The following is an 18,274-nucleotide window of genomic DNA, read 5'->3' on the forward strand; positions in this document are numbered from 1 at the left end:
ATTGTTACTTACATATAAATGTATTACTTTGTAAATAACATATCGAAAACATTATACATTTCTTTTACAATTTAATTTAATTATTACAATTATCTCTATTAATTAATTAATTATTAAAAAGCTTTTTTATGACTGCTCATTAATTTATTAAATTTATTAAAAATTGCCTACTAAGATAAATCTAAATAGTTACATCATTTTTAAATTAGACAAGTATTCTTAATACTTTAATATGCAATGAACGGATAGTGAATATCAAATTGCAGATACAGTTATAATGTAACGTATCGTCTTCCCTCGATCGTGACGCAATTACGGAGATCGGCGATTCTACAAGAATTGAGACTACTACAGTTAAATGTAATTTGTCTTGTTGTTGCTCTTGCTTCAACAAGCATTGCTCGCTCGATTTGTTTTTGCGGGAAAAAACCCGTAAAAACGATGTACAACAGACCTACTTGTGTTAAAATCTCTTGGTAGAATCGTGCTATTTACTTGGCAAACATCAATCTTAATTTTCACAAGCATTTCTGACATATGTTAAATGTCGTTCCGTAGATTCGCATGGTCAATCTTAGACATCTGCAATTTACAAAGACGTGTTGCGGTGATATTTATAACAGAGACGACGAATACGACGAATACGAAGAATTCGCTATTGGATTTATGCCATGCGTCATAGGCATACATGAAAACAGTTAAAGATAACAGCGCACTTGGAAGAATCTAATTAAACGAATCGGAAGATAAATATGGAATCATATCATTTGCACGCTTGAGAAGGTTATCGAATGACTCAATCGTCAAATCAATCAATCAATCTAGGACATTGCAAACACATTTGTTTCGCGCCATTCTCTTGTCGAAATATCTGCCTTTTACTCGAAGTTATAAAAATCAAGATAGTACATACAAGTCAAATGATGTAATGATAAAGAATGAAGTGAATTAAATCTTGCCCGCTGATTTATTTTCACTCGTTTAAAAGAAATACGTGAGCCGTTTAACTACACACATTTCATAGAGAAAATAATTTTACATTTTATAAAATTTTTTTTAACACAAAAATTATACTTAGAGCAAAATTAAAATAAAGTAAGGACTGGAATAAAGGAAATTGCAAAGATAGTGGAGAGAGAGAGAAACCTTCGTTCGATTCAATCTCGGAGAGTCTCTTTTCTTTGAAAAGCACCGGTAGAGAAAGAGAGGGGGGGGGGGGGAATTCCGTGAATACGCGGCCGTGAACGTCCTAGGGCACGTAGACGCACGACGGGGTGCGTGACCCAATCACCCGTTCACCGACAGCATGCGCGCGAGCGGAGCAGCGTGGATTCGTGTCGAGTCTCCGTCGCGTGGTGGGAGACTGTCGCACGGAGTATCGGGCGGAATCCCCAAGCACGCGAGAACACAACCGAGACCGTCTGCTCGCTTGTGTGCGTCAGTGGTGGCCGCGCGAAGGCCGACGTTAGGGGAGAGGCGCTCTGTCAGACGCAAGCAGGCAGCTGGTGGATGCGGGAGCGGAGAGGAAAGGAACGCCGCTTCTTCGTCAGCGCGCGCGGCGACGGCGGCCGTCCGGGTCGCGCGCGTGACTCATTTGCGCTTTGCGGGAATCTCCTGCTTCCTCGCCGATGGCAGCACCGTACGACCTCGCAGCGGCTGTCCGCGTGCACGCGGCGAGTACAGTCCGTGGAGAGGCAGACGGTGGCGGCCAGCGTACGATCGGAGAGTTCATCCGGTGCAGCGGCGTTCGCTCAGCCGCCGCACAAACCCGCTATGCGATATATCAGTGTTTCCCAACTTCGTTTTTGCTGCGACACATTTCTGATGTAATCCAATTCCAAGAATGACATAATATGTAATATGTTGCAATATGCAGAATAACATAAAATATGATAAAAGGAATCGTTAATTTCTTGATTCGGATACTTGACAGAGCAAATAAGCTTTAATTAATTAGAAACAGAAATGCTTTAATTAAAAACTTATCGCTGTGAATCATACAGATAAATATTTGGTTGTACAACATCATCGCGTCACGTATTTATTTATTTTTACATAAAAAATTTCAACAAGAGATTAAAATTGATTCAAATATTTTATATATCGCTAATTTGATTCAGTGTAAAATATTGCGCTAAGCGAACGTTAATTGGGCGGGTGCGTTCATGCATTTGATAGACAGACAATTTGACGATACATTCAGAATAAATAAATATACTATCCGCGTACATTAAAATACTATTAGTAAACAGTTAAAATTAATTGTGTTTTATCAAATAAATACAACAAAACAACATTGCCTACGCTACGAAAAGCGCTCTGCCATTATCGATTTCAGTATCAAATTAAACTTCACGAGAGTTTAAGCAGAATTAATAAACAAGCGGAGAACTGGCTCGGGTTCTGCCTCAGAATCAACAAAATACTTGGAGATTTCGCGCGCTTTTCTTACACATTGAATGACTGCTATCGAACTCGTCGTATTAAATATTTCAAAATCCATGGTCTCGCTAAAATTATCCAGCTGCTCGACGCGAAGGAGATACTCGAGAGATCGGCGATCTCACCGGCGAAAGTCGCAAAACCGCCAAGCCGGTTTCCGCAATCGTGTTCGATAATGCTTGACGCCACTGATTCACGTACGACGGAATGCTGAGCATTCGCTGAGTTGGTATACAGGTGCAGGAGTGCCCGACGTTGTTGTATAATAATAACACACGAGAATGGCGCAACGCTATTCAACGCCTGGTTTCCCGCTTATCAATTAAGTCAGATAAGAGGGAACTGCGCGGACTTCTTATGTTTCGTGCAGCAATTAATCAAGATTACTCGTCTCGTGTTTTTCCGCTTAACTACGCATTACGCACGATTGATAGTCACGTGTTACACATAAGTGATATTACACATAACTGTGATGATTTAAATTCGATGCTGATGAAAAATTAATAATAAAATTGGAACAATATAAGTAGGCACTCATATATTATTAAAAACCAATACAAAATTCCATTTCAATTAAAAAATTCAACTTAATAGCTTTATATGAAAATATAACATTTTCCGTTTATTATTACAAATCAATAAACGAATTTAAATGTCGAAAATATTAATTTAGCAATTGAAATTGTTAAAACTCACTGACAATATATATATTTTATGAAATTATCGCAACACGTTTTAAAGGGGGGAAAGAAAATTGAAATTTCAAACAATAGAAATGATGTTATCGAGACTCAGACTCATTGTCAGTAAATAAGTGTGAAAATTGAGGCATGACGGGATTAAGTCGCGGTCAGTTGAACGAGCGTTTAACGCGTCTGACGCGTCCGGCATAAAACGATTAACGAATTGTCAGGTCTATATAGCGTACGGTGGCATGATGTACATTATACGATGTACGATGGCAGACTGAACGAACTATTCATAGGTTGCAATTGGTCGTTTGTACGAGTTTACGCTTCGTCTCTTTACGCTCGTACTCTCACCCAGGTTTAAGCCGAAAACATACTAATATCTGTAACTTGTCTAGATACATAATTTCAAAGCTACTTATTTATTGTGACTTTTTTATAATTTATTGGAAAAAAAAATATTTATATTTGCCTGTCAGTCCTAATTAAGTTTTATGTGACCTTTTCAACAGCAGCTTTTGAAAGAAATCATTTTACTTTGCTTTTTTACAAATGGATACATGAAGTTTATGAAGTTGTATTTTGTATGATTCATCAGACATACTTATTCATCGTGAACCGTATAAATTTGCCTTATATTTGCATTTTACTTTTGACCAAACATGGCGAGATGTAGTTATCTTCGCGCGCATACGCCTGAGTGATGCATCGGTTGAGAAGGGGACTGAGGTCAGGGAGCGAGCTATCCAGATAGAGGGCAAACAATAATAACACCAATACATCAATAAAATACCCCAGAGGCTCGATCAGTTTGTAGGCTGACTCTACATCGAGATTTTATTCCACCGGCAAACCGGTAAAAACGACGACGTGGGCGAAATCGCTAAACTCGGCGGTCGAGAGCCCGAAAATAAAACTTTATGCCACAACTAACTTTATGTGCACAATGGCACGCCAAAATCTTATATCTTTTCCGACGCGGTAGTCAATCTAAAATAAAACGATGGAGGCAATTTTATTTTAGATTGATTCTTATTTCGAAAAAGTTTATTTTCGAAACTTTATCGACGTATATTAACGATTTTGCGCATTTGCGAGATGTGCGATGTTTCGTGTAATAAAATTGAAATATGAATTTATTAAAGAAGAATAAAACGAAAACGTTTTCTGCATAAAACCGTGTTCCAAAATTATTCCACAATAGTCGTAAATTAACAGTAATTCTGGATGAAAAATGTCATGTGAATCCAAGATAAGATCACACTGATATTTATTCTTTTGCATTAAAGTAAATCGAAATTTAACTACTTTATTTGCTAGGATTTTAAAAACCGTCACACATGAATGACATTTTTAATTTTTATCCCATTAGAACGTAGAAGTTTCATCTTACTTTTCATACATTATTTTTTCGCAATTAAATATTGCCAGAAACTACTTGATTTTTCATGAAATTAAACGTGTCGATGTAATAATCGTTATTAGAGCGCGTTATTCGCAGAAAAGTAACTGCGACGTATTTTAAACTACCGAATATACCGTGTGATATACTCCGAAATCTGTGTCCACGTTTGCTCGAAATGCACACAAAACGCATCATGACCCATTTTCGTCGCTTTGCGGATTTTACGAGTGCATACGAACTTACCGTATTTATTGCGCGGCCATACGTTTACGAAGTATATACGCTGCAGGATGACTCTCTCGCGAATACGTATGTATAATGTACGAATAACTTCGATAACAAGCTACAATTTCAGACAAATATTTGAGAGGTCATTAATTGAATAATCCGAAAATTAAGCCTTATATCGTCGATCAATCTTCATTACTTCTCTTTGTCGAATTCCACTGTTACTAATCTTCATTCATGATTATAAATAGAAAACGTGAAAAAATTATATATCTCTTGAAATTGACACAACTAAGAGTAAAATTGTTATCATGTGCGTAACTTGGAAAAATTCTCCAACTTTTAATCTCCTGCAAGTTGTAAATTATAATGCAATCATGTGAGAAATGAGTGAAAATCTATTATTTGAATATTGATGTGTGTGGTACACATGTCATTATATGTACTATCACAGAGGCACCCATTGTATCTATCCATATAATCAAATAATAGTTTCGTGTACGCACTATTATAACGTACAGACAGCTTATGTAAATTCGCGATTGCGCAAAAGAGCTACGATTGATGTCGATGACTCAGTTTCCTCGTGCATGAACTTTTGGATCGGTCTGTAATATATAAAACATCCTGCGATAATACGGCGTAGATACCGCGTCACAAATATAGCTCGTGGAGCATAGGACTGAGCAAATAAAAATGGAAACGACGAAGAGCGTGGCATTGTCGTTTCATTCATTTCTGCCGGATTCGCCGCCGCCGCCGCCGCCGCCGCCGGCTGTGGAGTGCCTAATGAAGTTCGCGTATCTCGCGTGTGTTTGCGTCACGCATATCCTCCCACAGCGTGTCCGCTTATAAAGGAGCTTTGTCAGCCGCGGATCGACCTATTGTATTCGCGCGCGCCATAAACCTCACACAGCTGCAGCTGTAATTAACGCGATTCAGCCTGACCGCTCTTACCGAACGATCGAATAATGAGCGATTTTTATTGGATAATGTCTTCTTCGATGGGATCTAACGCGAAGATATATTAAATCAACGTTGATTTAGAATTGCTGAAATTTGAAAAAAAAAAACACAAAGCTCGATATTGCAAACAGCATTTCAACATTTTCGCAATGCCAAACGAACTTTTTCCCTTCTTGAAGAAAACGCGGTTGAAAACTTGAAGAAGTAAAAATCCGCTTACACGATGTAATTTGCTACGTCGCACAAACTGCATCGCACGGTGCATTAGGCGCCTCTACGAGAGTGAAAAGTTTCACAGTGCTTTCCCGGTGTTCCTTCTCCGATGAAGGAGACCACCGCTGCCAAATGGACCGTCGACGTAAGTCTCGTTTGGACACGGCGATGACTCTCCGGCGAGGAATACCTTCGTCGGCGAACCAGATTGGCTCGCGTTCTGCCAACTTCTCTCACTTCTTTTTTTGTCTTTCTCTACTTTACTCACTCACTCAAAAACACACACACACACACACACACACACTCTCTCTCTCTCTCTCTCTCTCTCTCTCTCTCTCTCTCTCTCTATTTGCGCGTATAAATAGCACGATCCAAAATTACCGGGGGCACTTCAGCGAACGGTGCCGCGAAAGTGGCGTCCAAGAAAAGGCCAGCGATTTCTGCTAGCTATAAAAATATACACGGGAACAACGTGGACGCCCGGTCGGCGACGAGCGTTCTTCGTCGAAGAACAGCGACTGGGCGAAGGGCAGAGAATATAGAATTATTCATAGACCTTAAATCTTTGCGACTTGAATAATTTCAACAGCGATCAGCGGATATGCAAAATCACCAGCGATTATGCAAAACAATTTAAATCCGCTTTTTATGGAAAATAAATTAAGAATTAAGAGCAGAGTTATAAGATGTGATTTTTCTAAATTCCTCTAAAGTATTAGAAGTCAGCGAAGTGTGTTAATACCCTTTTGAAGATATTCATTTGCCATGAATTTGATTTCAACTGTTTTACAGGAATATTGAATATTTTACGTTTATTTTAACATTAGCAGTCAACATGAATTATTATTATTTCTCATAAAGTAAAGCTTGCTTTTCTGAAGAACGTTGCAAAACGCGAAATAAAAGTTTTAACACCTTGTCATCGACAATTATATTTTCGAGGACAATAACAATCGAATTTTTGCGGATTGCAAATTGCAAATGTTCATAACTCGACGATGAACTTAATCAAAAATTTAAATCACGTACGAACTGCTCTGAATAATTTATGCGCTGTATAATGACGTATGTTGTAGCGAATTTTTAGAAATGCAAAAAGTGTAGCATGATAATGAGAGAATTTGCAAAAGGGGGAAAAAAGATATTAGTTTGTTAGAACAATATTTAACGTCTTGAAACTTAAAGACGTACAATAAGCTAAATAATTTTTGTAATTCTATTTAATTACGTAACATTAAATCTTTTTTTAAACGAATATGAAGCATATTAATTTCAAGACATTTTTATATAACTGCGGTGCATGTTGATAACATCAACTTGATGGCTGCATTAAATATGAATTGTAATGAAGGAGTTAGGCGTCAGCTGCATCCAACGTTTCGACGACGCGGTTGGTAATTACGCAATTAATCGACGTATATAGGTCGACGGTGCCGAGAATGAGAGGCTACAATTCTAAATATCTCAAGCTAAATAATTCATTGACGTTCAATCGCGGTGGTCGGTTGAACACAAAAAACTTCAATCGCTTCTAAACCAAAATGTAGAAAAATGTCGCTCGTGCGTAAACGAGAAACTGAACTGTTGAACTCATCTTCCACTTCCGCTTTCGTAACGTCGCATTGTCGCATAATTCCACGAGGACGACTATCGCGCCTTGAATATTGAACACGTGGATAATTGCGTTTGAACCGATCTTCGCTTTAATCCACACCAGACGCAATTAAAATAATCTTTTAACTTTATTAGCATTACCTTTTAACGCATTAATAATTTTAATTAACTAATTAATTTTTTTGCAGAAAAAAATATCATATAATAATGCTTCAAAATGACATTTACAGATCATGTCTCTGTAATGAATGTTAACATTATATTCTATGATATAAATATGCTAAGCGCTAAGAGCATCAAATTAATATCTGAAAAGATACTTTCTAAAATAACACATTTAAAAGCGTACCTTAAATTCAAAACCTCGTAAAAATCCAAATTTTACAGGAGATATTAAAAACTGTTTATTAGATTAATTTCGATTAATTTGTCTTTGTTAAGTTGTTAATAAATTTTTGAGATTATTTTTAAAAAATTTGATACATAAAAAAATAAAAATACTATCATAATAATAGAAAGGTGAAATTGATGAAAAATTCGAAATACGAGGTTTTGGATTTAAGATATCGATATGTCATTAAAATGGAATCTGGTAATACATCGCAAGTTTTCTAATTAAATTATTTGCGGAGTTTTTATGTGGTTACTTTTCCCCGTATGTATTAGCTATCACGCCCGTTTTAGCTATAGCTCGACTATTCTTCGCTGCGAAAAAATATCTATTGACAGATTATTATTAGCGGTTATTCATGGCCAATCATTTCCCCGAACGCGAAAGTGTACGATGGATCTGCCATCTACTTTCCTCGTAAATAATATACGTATTTGTTGCATTTTTATTTCTCAAAATACGATTTCATTAAAAATGTTATATTTTAATCTCGATGTACGGCAAAATTAATTAATTAATGTAAGCATATGCGTGTTGTCATGTAAGGAACGATAGATAGAATATATAGAGATAGGTAGATATAATATATACAATTCTACGCAAGGTAGTAATGATATTCTGCGTAATAGTCCGAGAAAACATCGTGATTGCACTTCTTAATGAAACGATAATCCTAACATAATGTTGCGTATGACGACTTACTCATTGCAACTTGATGCAATTATTTGTAACAAATCAATTCATTTTGCGTGTCATATAATCGTCGTGTGCTACGTAATCGATGGCGTAATGTAACGCATACCAATCGATGTTTTCTTATCCCACGTATGACAACAGAAATGCATTAACGTCTATGTATGTATGGAAACATTATAAAGCAATTGGCATGGTACACCTAGAATTTTCCAGTCTTTACAGTACTTTACCGGTGTGCGGCCTCGAGTACTTTCCTTATGTACAATCGTCGCTGCATGTGACGACGACGGAGTATGTATTACTTGAGCGAACCTGTCGTCATCGTAAATTCGACGTGTCATTAGCGCCTTACGTAAAGTTACTTCTCACATGATAAAAAATCGATCCGTTACTTCGGAGCTTTTTACGTATTTATTATCCGCGTGAACAGTCGAACTGCAGCGCGACTGATGCAGTAGAGCTAATCGGCGATTAATATTGGATTAATCGGCGCCGCGCGCGTCTGCTTCGCGGAATAGTTTCGCCGATTCGCGCGGAGTATCGAGAATCCTTCGTGAATCACCTCCCCTCCGTCGTCGTGCACGTCGTTCGTTGTCACGTCTGAGTCACCTGAATCACCCACCACCCGATCGTCGCGCATGATCTCGCCTTCTCTCCTGCACCTCGCTTCTTGTTTTCCCGACTCCGGCAGTGATTAAATGTGCCTGGTGCCGTACTGTTCGCAGAGACCCACACTGTGGCGATGACAGACCCACAACTGACCAACAACAATAATAACAATAACAATAACAACAACGATGGCGAGCCAAAATATCTGCACAAGAAATTCAAGAAGATGGCGACGACTGAGGTCGCGCCGAAGGTCGTCGAGCCCAGAAAAGAGGCCACGGCGAACAACGTCGTCCCTGCCGAGACGCCCAAGCGGAAGGACGCGAATAAGGACGGCAAGGAGTCGTCGAAGGAACCTGGAAATAAGCTCGAGGCTTCTACTGAGTCCGAGGGGCCCGAGCCCACCACCGAGTCCCGGAAGAGCGGTTACCTGTGCCCTTACTGCCAGATGGCATGCGCCAAACCGAGTGTTCTGCAGAAGCATATCAGGGCGCACACGAACGAGCGACCGTATCCGTGTGTGCCCTGCGGGTTTGCTTTCAAGACCAAGTCGAATTTGTACAAACACTGCAGGTCGCGTTCTCACGCACACAAGACGGAGAGAGGTGACAAGGTAATTTATGAATTTATTTTAAATAATTACTGAAAATAGAAGTTAATATCAACGGAATGATTAAAAGAATATATTTTTCTTTGCCTCAATGACCATTTGACTTGGTAAAATTTTAATAATTTAACTAACTTTAGTATGATAAATGAATAATTTATAGTTAATAATTATTAAGAACATAAATTTTTATTTTTATCGTAGCACTTGCAATTTTCATTTTATTTTTATTCAATTTTGGGTTAATGTAAAATATTCTAAATATAATAAATTTAGTTTAAGTAATTGTGTCAAGATCCATCAACTCTTGCGCAAATTAATATCAAAACTTTGTATGATATAACTCATATAAAATCTATACTTCTCGTACAATATTTAGTGTAATCTTGTAAGATTTTCTGTGCTGATTATTCTTGCATGTCATTTGTTTATTATGTCTTGTGGTTTTCTGTTAATTTTAAAGTGAGTAAAGAAAAGTTACACAATTAAAATAATTTTTGCGTTACTTCTGAAAGAAGAATCTGACAATAGCAACAAATCTGCGAAGTTGAAAATGAAGAAGCTGTCAAATTCACGGCGGCATGTTTCAAGCGTTTTAATAAAGACGATAGAGACAAGGTTCGGAGACAAACTTTATTCCGCAAGATCATCAACCATTAATAATGAAATCAAATGACATAGAAATAATCAGCAGAAAAAATAAAATAAATGAAAATATTATACTAAAATATAAATTTTACATGAGAGTTACATCTGTATAAAATTTTATACATCGATTTGTTTTTGGAATTTAAAAATCACTACTGTTTCCACGTCGGACATCTGATCAGCGATAATTTATAAATTTTTTTTCGCAGATGTCTGAGGATTCCGACATAAGTCTGTCGGACAGTGCTAGTAACGGCACCGGGACGCCACCGCCGCCTCCCGCTTCGACGCCTACGGCGACAACAACGACAGTATCCACCGTCGCTCTGAAAACCGTGAAGACCGGCAAGATTTATAAGCCAAAATTCCAAGCGCGAACCGCTCTACAATGCGTGAACAGCGATACCGAAACGTCTTCCTTATCGCCCAGTTCTTCCAGCAGCTCTTCCTCCTCCTCCACGACGACTTCCGCAGCTAATTCTGTCAAACCTAACGCGGAGCAGTTGCAAGAACACATCGACAAAATTATTACGGACAATCAAGCAATTGTTGACGCAGTCGATCCACGTCTGCACAAGTTGATGCAACGCCAGCAAAGCTTGGTCGAGACAAAGCAGTCATTCGAGCAACAGCCTTTGAACCTGTCTTCCGCGGAAGAATCCGCGAATAACAGAAAACGTTGTTACAGTGACAGCTGCACTCAAGAGGCGAAGGAAGGCGCGCAAAGCTCTGAAAGTGGCTCGATTATCAAGGATCTGCTTCTGAAAACTCGCGATACCGCGAAAGGATCACTACCCGAGACTGCCGAGAACTTCGTCTGCCCGACTTGCAATATTTCCTTCACCAGCATAGACAACTTAGAGGCTCACCGTAGATATTACTGCAAAGGCATCGACAGTCCTCGGAGAGGAGCGGATTATCAAATAGAGTTGGAGAAGCGAGATTCCGAATTCGACTCGAAGCCTGCTGACTATTACGGCACTTTGCAGCCACTAACGTCGCCGGGACCTCTGCTGGGTAACACTAGACTGGTCGACGCGTACGCACCACCCGCGAAGAAGCAGAGAACGGAATCCGTGCCGACCAACTTGAGGTCACTGGAAGAGCTGAGCAAGTATCCGCGTCCAAACTCACTGCAGATGTTTGGCGGCGAAGTGAGGATTCTCGACAATACGGGCGAGACGAAGACGATGAGAATCGAACCGCGACAGACTAACTCGCCTACCAATGAGAACATAGTCAACAGTAAGTGCGTGACTTCGGAGACGGCGTCGATCGTAGTGAGATCCGGGCTTCACTCGGGTGGTACAATGGTGCATAAACCGCCGGGCACGCCAGCCAGCACGCCCAGTTCCTCCATATCTTTGCCTAACACGCCGAAGATACTGGCACCCATCATACCGAACATATCAACCCCCAATATAGCGCCCACTATGTCCTGCTACAACTATCTAGAGCAACACCTCAACCCGCTGACGAGTATCACTGCCTACAACCCGTTGACTCTGCCGCAGGCCGGTGTCACAAGCATCCTCCACGGCGGCAAAGTGATACCTTACGTGCCCGGTATGCCCGGACCGCACACCCTGACCGGCACGCCGACCATAGACATATCGCCGAGTATAACGGCCGGCGAGGCCAGTTACAAAGTGATACCGGGTCTACCGGGTCTGCACATGATATCTCAACCGTTGGATCTGGCCAGTCCAGTAAAGGCGCAGCCCAGCACAGTGCCCGGCATACCCAGCCCGTTGTCTGGACACGCTTCTATGCTGGACCAACCTCTGGACCTGGCTAGTCCGGCGAAAGAGTCGACGAAAATCAGCTTTAAGACTCCCAGCAGCGACGGTCTAAGGAGCGGCATGACCAGTCCTAAAGTTCCTAGCGTTAAAATCGAAACCTCGACAGACAAGTATCGCGCGAGAATGTCGTCGACGCCCACCGGCGGGGAGAACAATAAAGCAGAGTTCGATCCCTCTTTCAAGAATAAGGTTGCGGTCGTGAGGTACAAGAATATGGAGAGCCCTCGGGAGAAAAGAGAATTTACGTACGACAAGAGTCCGAAACTGGACAAGGCTTTTAGTTACCCGAACGGCGTGGACTCCGCGATTTGCTCGATTTCTTACAGCAAATTAAAGTACTCGCCCAAAACGACTTCGGAGAGCAGGAAGAGGCAGTCAAATTGGGGTGTCAGCGAGGTGGATGCTGGCAGAACAGCACCGATAGACACGCACGTCGCGAGCACTAAATACGATCTGCCTCCTCACGAGAACGGCCGATTGAAGATTAGTACCTCCTCGGATGTGCGTGCATGGACAAAGGTCACGGACGGATACGGCGCGTTCAACGGAGCCAAGCCGAAAGCCGACAACGCGCCGTCGGTGATACTTGTCAATCTAGATTCTTCCAAGACAGAAGTGCCAACGAAAACTTTCGTAGAATTAGTTGTTAAAGACAAACAGCCCGAGGCCAAATCGCCGAAGAGCAGCGGCAGTGAAACGACCGTCAAGGAAACGACCAACAAATTTTTGAGACCTACATCCTTGCCGCTGAAACCCGGCACGTTCACGCCGAAGAAGCATCACGGGATCACGCCTACGGCGAACACACTCCCTCTCATCAGCCCAGAAACTCCACGACCGAAGAAGTCGTACGGACAATTGTATTTAAACGGACATGCCTACACATATCTGGGACTCAAGTGTTCCACCAGGGTGTTCTATTGCACCCTGAATCGACCGCAGCCAATGTACGTCACGCAGCAACACGGTCTGTCGATGTATTCCAACTGGAAGATATGCAAGGAAGCGCCGCCAGACGTGGATATGGCGCACTACGACTCTCGACACATACCTCTCAATTACACCACCGCGTGGAAGAAGCAAGAAGATATTCTAACACACTCCTCGCAAAGACCAACCACTCCCAGCAGTCCGGACAGCGGATTGGAGAGTGACATACAGGAGAAAGCGAAGAGGGTGAAGATATTCGACGGGGGTTTTGAAAGCAACGAGGATTATACCTATGTGCGCGGCAGAGGTGAGAATAATTTATTTACCTTGTTTTAAATCAAAGAAAATAAAATTATATTTACATTCACCATTCTTTAACAATATCTTTATCTAACATAAACCTATCTTTCCAAAAACTTTTTATTTCTATAATTCATTATTTTAAATTAAATACGGCATAAAAAACGGAACACAAGAGCTACGAAGAATTTTGAGAGCTTTATATAATATAAATTAATGAAAACAAGCTACAGAGCCCAAGCTGGATTTACGTGCTTAGTTTATTTGCATATTATAACAACCATTGTTTAGGTCAATTATAACAAATTATAAGGATCTAAACGTTTCGACCATTTGGTTGTGGTCATCTTCAGTAGTTAGTTCTTACATTAATTATAAAATTCGGAGCATATTACAATAAATCTTCTTACTTTTAAAACTAAAATTCGGAATATATTACAATAATCTTCTTACATTCGTTACTTTTAAAATTGTTTAGATGGAAAACATCTCTTGAAAGCCATGCCCCTTCTAATAAACAGCAATCCTTAAATTATCAGGAAGGAAACGATGTCGTGTTTTACATTATTAACATACGCGATGTACTTTTAAGACTTGAGACATTGTGGTTGATTGCAATTATTCTAAAAAACAGTATGAACTAATGTCTACTTTTATCTTTATATTGTTTTTTAGAATAATTGCAATAAACCACAATGTCTCGAGTCTTAAAAGTACATCGCGTATATTAATAATGTAAAACACGACATCGTTTTCTTCCTAATAATTTAAGGATTGCTGTTTATTAGAAGGGGCATGACTTTCAAGAGATGTTTTCCATCTAAACAATTTTAAAAGTAACGAATGTAAGAAGATTATTGTAATATATTCCGAATTTTAGTTTTAAAAGTAACAAATGTAAGAAGATTTATTGTGTGTAATATGCTCCGAATTTTATAATTAATGTAAGAACTAACTACTGAAGATGACCACAACCAAATGGTCGAAACGTTTAGATCCTTATAATTTGTTATAATTGACCTAAACAATGGTTGTTATAATATGCAAATAAACTAAGCACGTAAAGCAGCTTAGGCTCTGTAGCTTGTTTTCATTAATTTATTTGAATAATTTGAGCCAAAATTGTAATTTTTAAGTTATTTTATATAATATCTTATTTATCATTATTTTAATTATCTCGTATGTTATGCAAGGTCGAGGACGCTACGTCTGCGAGGAATGTGGTATTCGTTGCAAAAAACCATCTATGCTGAAGAAACATATCAGAACTCATACCGATGTTAGGCCGTACACTTGCAAGCACTGTGCTTTTAGGTAAGTTTTATAGCAAGAAACCATATAAATTTTATTAGCCTTCCTAGTTTAACACGCAGTATTGTTTGCGCGACAGTTTCAAAACAAAGGGCAATCTCACGAAGCACATGAAATCCAAAGCTCACTACAAGAAGTGCGTGGAACTAGGTGTGGTACCGATTCCTACGTCGGTTTGCGACGAGAATATCGATAAAGAGGCGATTGCGCGGCTGGCTGCCGGTGGAGGTAACGCGGAGGAATCCTCGGAGGAGGAAGAGGAGACCGACGGTGAGGAAAGCGAAGAATCTGGTAGTGAGGAACAAGAAGCGGCGCAAAGTCTGCTCAGTCTTTCGCAACGTAACACAATGAACAGATTGCCGGGCTTACTGCCATCGAACAGACCGACGACGTATCCGTATGCCCTCACCTTACCGACGACCTCCACAGTGAACGTCGTATCTACTGTGACAAGTACGACGGCTATCAGCAGTCAAAGTATCACCACGCAAGGTACAGCTCTTATCCAGAACGATTTATCGCATCGTTATTACTTTCCGTCGACCCGAAGTATAGCAGAGGAGTCAAGGATGAGCGTCATTCAGTCGTCAAAGAAAGACGAGTCTGACTTCGAGATCGAGGAGATCACTGATGTCGCAGAGTCACGTCATCAACCATCTCAACCTATAGATCTCACGACGAAACAGAACTGTGCTCAACTGCTGTCCTCGCCGATTCCGCAGAGAGTCAGACCCGTGGATATTCTAACTCCCGTTTCCGAACCGGTCTTGCTGCAGACGATAGTCCAGACGATGGAGCGACTGCCTAGACAAGGTAGAGAATGGAAACCGGACGCGGAGGGCCAGATGCTGCAGGCGTATCTCACGGAGAGATACGTGATGGACAGTAAAATTAAACAACAGTATCGGGTGGGAAACACCAAGCTGGACAACAAACAAGTGCAAGAAAGAGATATTTATCCGCGTCATCAGGAGTCTAGCAGACCCAGATATATAGATTCTAACAGTATTCCGACAGTGACGTATACTGATCCAAGTAAGATGCAGCACACTGTTATGGAATCTAGAGTTAAGTACATGACGAAGCACACTAGTGACGACATCAAGATGGAAATCAGAGAAAAGATTTATCAGAATAACATGGCGATGGAGAGACGAACATTTGACTACGAAATCCACAAGGATAAAGAACACTCTAGTCGTCCGGTTTCTGAGCGTGAAAATTTTGAGCTTGGTTTGACTAACGGTTCCGATGGCACAAGACCAAGTATCGAGTACGGTCTATCTGTTACCAAGAACAATAACTCGATGGAAAGATCGATTTATTCTATTGATGCGCCTGTTCGTAGCACGCCCAATATCGATTGCCACTCGCCAAAATCTTTGAATATAGAAGCAAACAATCGGCCGTCGTTGATGCAGCACGTAAACAACGACATCGATAGGAGTTCCATGTTCAACACGATGAAGATGATGAACGAAATCGAAAGATCTAGAGACTGTCATTCTGTCGGTCAAGAAATGAGATCTGCGAATCACGAGATGAGAACCGCAACTAGCGACGTTCGAATGCAGAATCAGAGTCCGCGAAATCTCGATCTGAGACCGCCAAGCAGAACGCCTGGTCAAGAATACAGAACGCAGAATCAAGAGCTGAGGCTGCCGAGTCAACAACAGGAATACAAGATACGCGGCCAAGAAATGAGACCGCCTAGCCGCGAGTACAAGCCACCGTTCGCTCACGATATGCAAGTCATCCAGGAGCTGATGCCGTCGACAAACATGGAAATGCGACAAACAAATTCAGATAATAGACCACCGAGCAGTGACATGAGACCTCTCGCGGAATATAGAACACAGCCTCCAGATCCTCGCGCCAACTACGAGATAATGCAGTCAGCCATGATGCACGAGTCGACTAAATTACGAAATGTTGACGCGAGAAATACATTAACGCAAGATGTACGACATATATATTACGACGCAAAACACACGGAGGCGGCTAAACAGAACACATCAGACAGCATGAAACACACGGTAGCCAGGATTGATGGAAGAAATACGTTGGCGCAAGAAATACGAATTGTGTACTACGACGCAAAACGCACAGAGACGGCTAAACAAGACATGCCGGATAATATGAAACACGCGGTAGCCAGGAACATGGTCGTCGGTGGACCAGATTTTCGATTGTCACCGAATACAGGGAACTCGAAACCGCAAGCAGAATTTTTACAACCATCCAATGGGCCGATGCCTAACTATGTCAGGTGAGTAAAATACTCTTAATTATAACACTTTGTCAGAACTAATGATATATATGTGAGGTGATAATAATACTACGTTCGATATGTATTTTTAAAATAGATTAAACGCGGATAAAGTAAAAAAATAGAGCAAAAATTAAAAACATTTTTAAAAAAATATAAAATTATGTTATATAATTGTATTTAAAATTTAAAATTATATGTAATTTTATTGATTAATAACAAAAATATAGGAGTAAAAGGGCCCCAATTACGCGTGATCTGAACTTTTATATATATATTTTAAATACGACAGATTGTAAAAACACTGAGAATGATTTAATATAGAAACATTTGTCATATTGTATATGTTCATTGTTTGTAATATAACAGTTTGAATGTACAATAAATAACAATGTACAATAAAAAAATTAATGTACAATATGTATATATAATAACGAAACGTTTCAAACACCGTGAAGACGTCGGATGCCGATGCTTCCCGATCATGTTATGTGCCAACCGAAGCCATTAATCTTATATTGGCTCTTTTCTCCTTATATTGTTGTTATTAATTGTAAAAATCACACAGCCTTACTAAGTGCTTTTTATTTATTAAACTTATGGAACGTGTGTGGTATAATTACAGTGTGACGGAAGACGGTAGAAGTGTATGTGACGTTTGTAACAAGGTGTTCAGCAAGCCTAGTCAGTTACGGTTGCATATCAACATTCATTATTTTGAGCGGCCGTATAGATGCGAAAGTTGCGCAGTTTCCTTCCGGAGTAAAGGTCACTTAACTAAGCACGAAAGATCCGTTACCCATCAGAATAAGGTAAATAAGGAATCAATGTTATTTCAACAATTAATATTATACTCTTAACACACGAGTGTATGTAATAAATATTGTACCACAGGTCAGTATGACTTCCACGTTTGGCGCGGCGACTACCAGCAATCCCAGACCTTTCAAGTGTACAGATTGTAAGATAGCGTTTAGAATACACGGACATTTAGCCAAGCATCTTCGCAGTAAAATGCACATTATGAAACTGGAGTGCGTGGGCAAGCTACCGTTTGGAACTTACGCGGAAATGGAAAGATCTGGTGTGAACTTGAATGACATCGACACCACCGATTGCGATAATAGTCTTAACAGTCTGCAGGTTCGTATCAC

The 18,274-nt window shown here is 40.2% G+C and overlaps 1 protein-coding gene and 1 long non-coding RNA gene across 3 annotated transcripts in view; one reads left to right on the forward strand and one right to left on the reverse strand.

Moving 5' to 3' along the window:
• Positions 1 to 9,373, reverse strand: part of LOC105678162 (uncharacterized) — a 162,865-nt gene extending 153,492 nt beyond the window's left edge. The window contains exon 1 of the long non-coding RNA XR_010887801.1: positions 8,875 to 9,373. This is a non-coding gene — a long non-coding RNA (uncharacterized lncRNA). The remainder of the gene's footprint in view (positions 1 to 8,874) is intronic.
• Positions 1 to 18,274, forward strand: part of LOC105678160 (transcription factor HIVEP3) — a 29,796-nt gene that overhangs the window by 8,498 nt on the left and 3,024 nt on the right. The window contains exons 1-7 of one of the 2 annotated variants that reach the window (XM_012377259.2): positions 6,061 to 6,088; positions 9,370 to 9,866; positions 10,718 to 13,547; positions 14,734 to 14,854; positions 14,931 to 17,120; positions 17,746 to 17,932; positions 18,015 to 18,263. In XM_012377259.2, coding sequence (XP_012232682.1) covers positions 6,076 to 6,088; positions 9,370 to 9,866; positions 10,718 to 13,547; positions 14,734 to 14,854; positions 14,931 to 17,120; positions 17,746 to 17,932; positions 18,015 to 18,263 — 6,087 coding nt within the window. In that variant the 5' untranslated portion in view covers positions 6,061 to 6,075. Of the gene's footprint in view, positions 1 to 6,060; positions 6,089 to 9,369; positions 9,867 to 10,717; positions 13,548 to 14,733; positions 14,855 to 14,930; positions 17,121 to 17,745; positions 17,933 to 18,014; positions 18,264 to 18,274 lie in introns of those variants that run through there. The other variant, XM_012377260.2, reaches the window with a different exon arrangement.

This window comes from Linepithema humile, chromosome 1, assembly GCF_040581485.1.
Source record: "Linepithema humile isolate Giens D197 chromosome 1, Lhum_UNIL_v1.0, whole genome shotgun sequence".
In the NCBI taxonomy this organism is placed as follows: Eukaryota; Metazoa; Arthropoda; class Insecta; order Hymenoptera; family Formicidae; genus Linepithema; species Linepithema humile.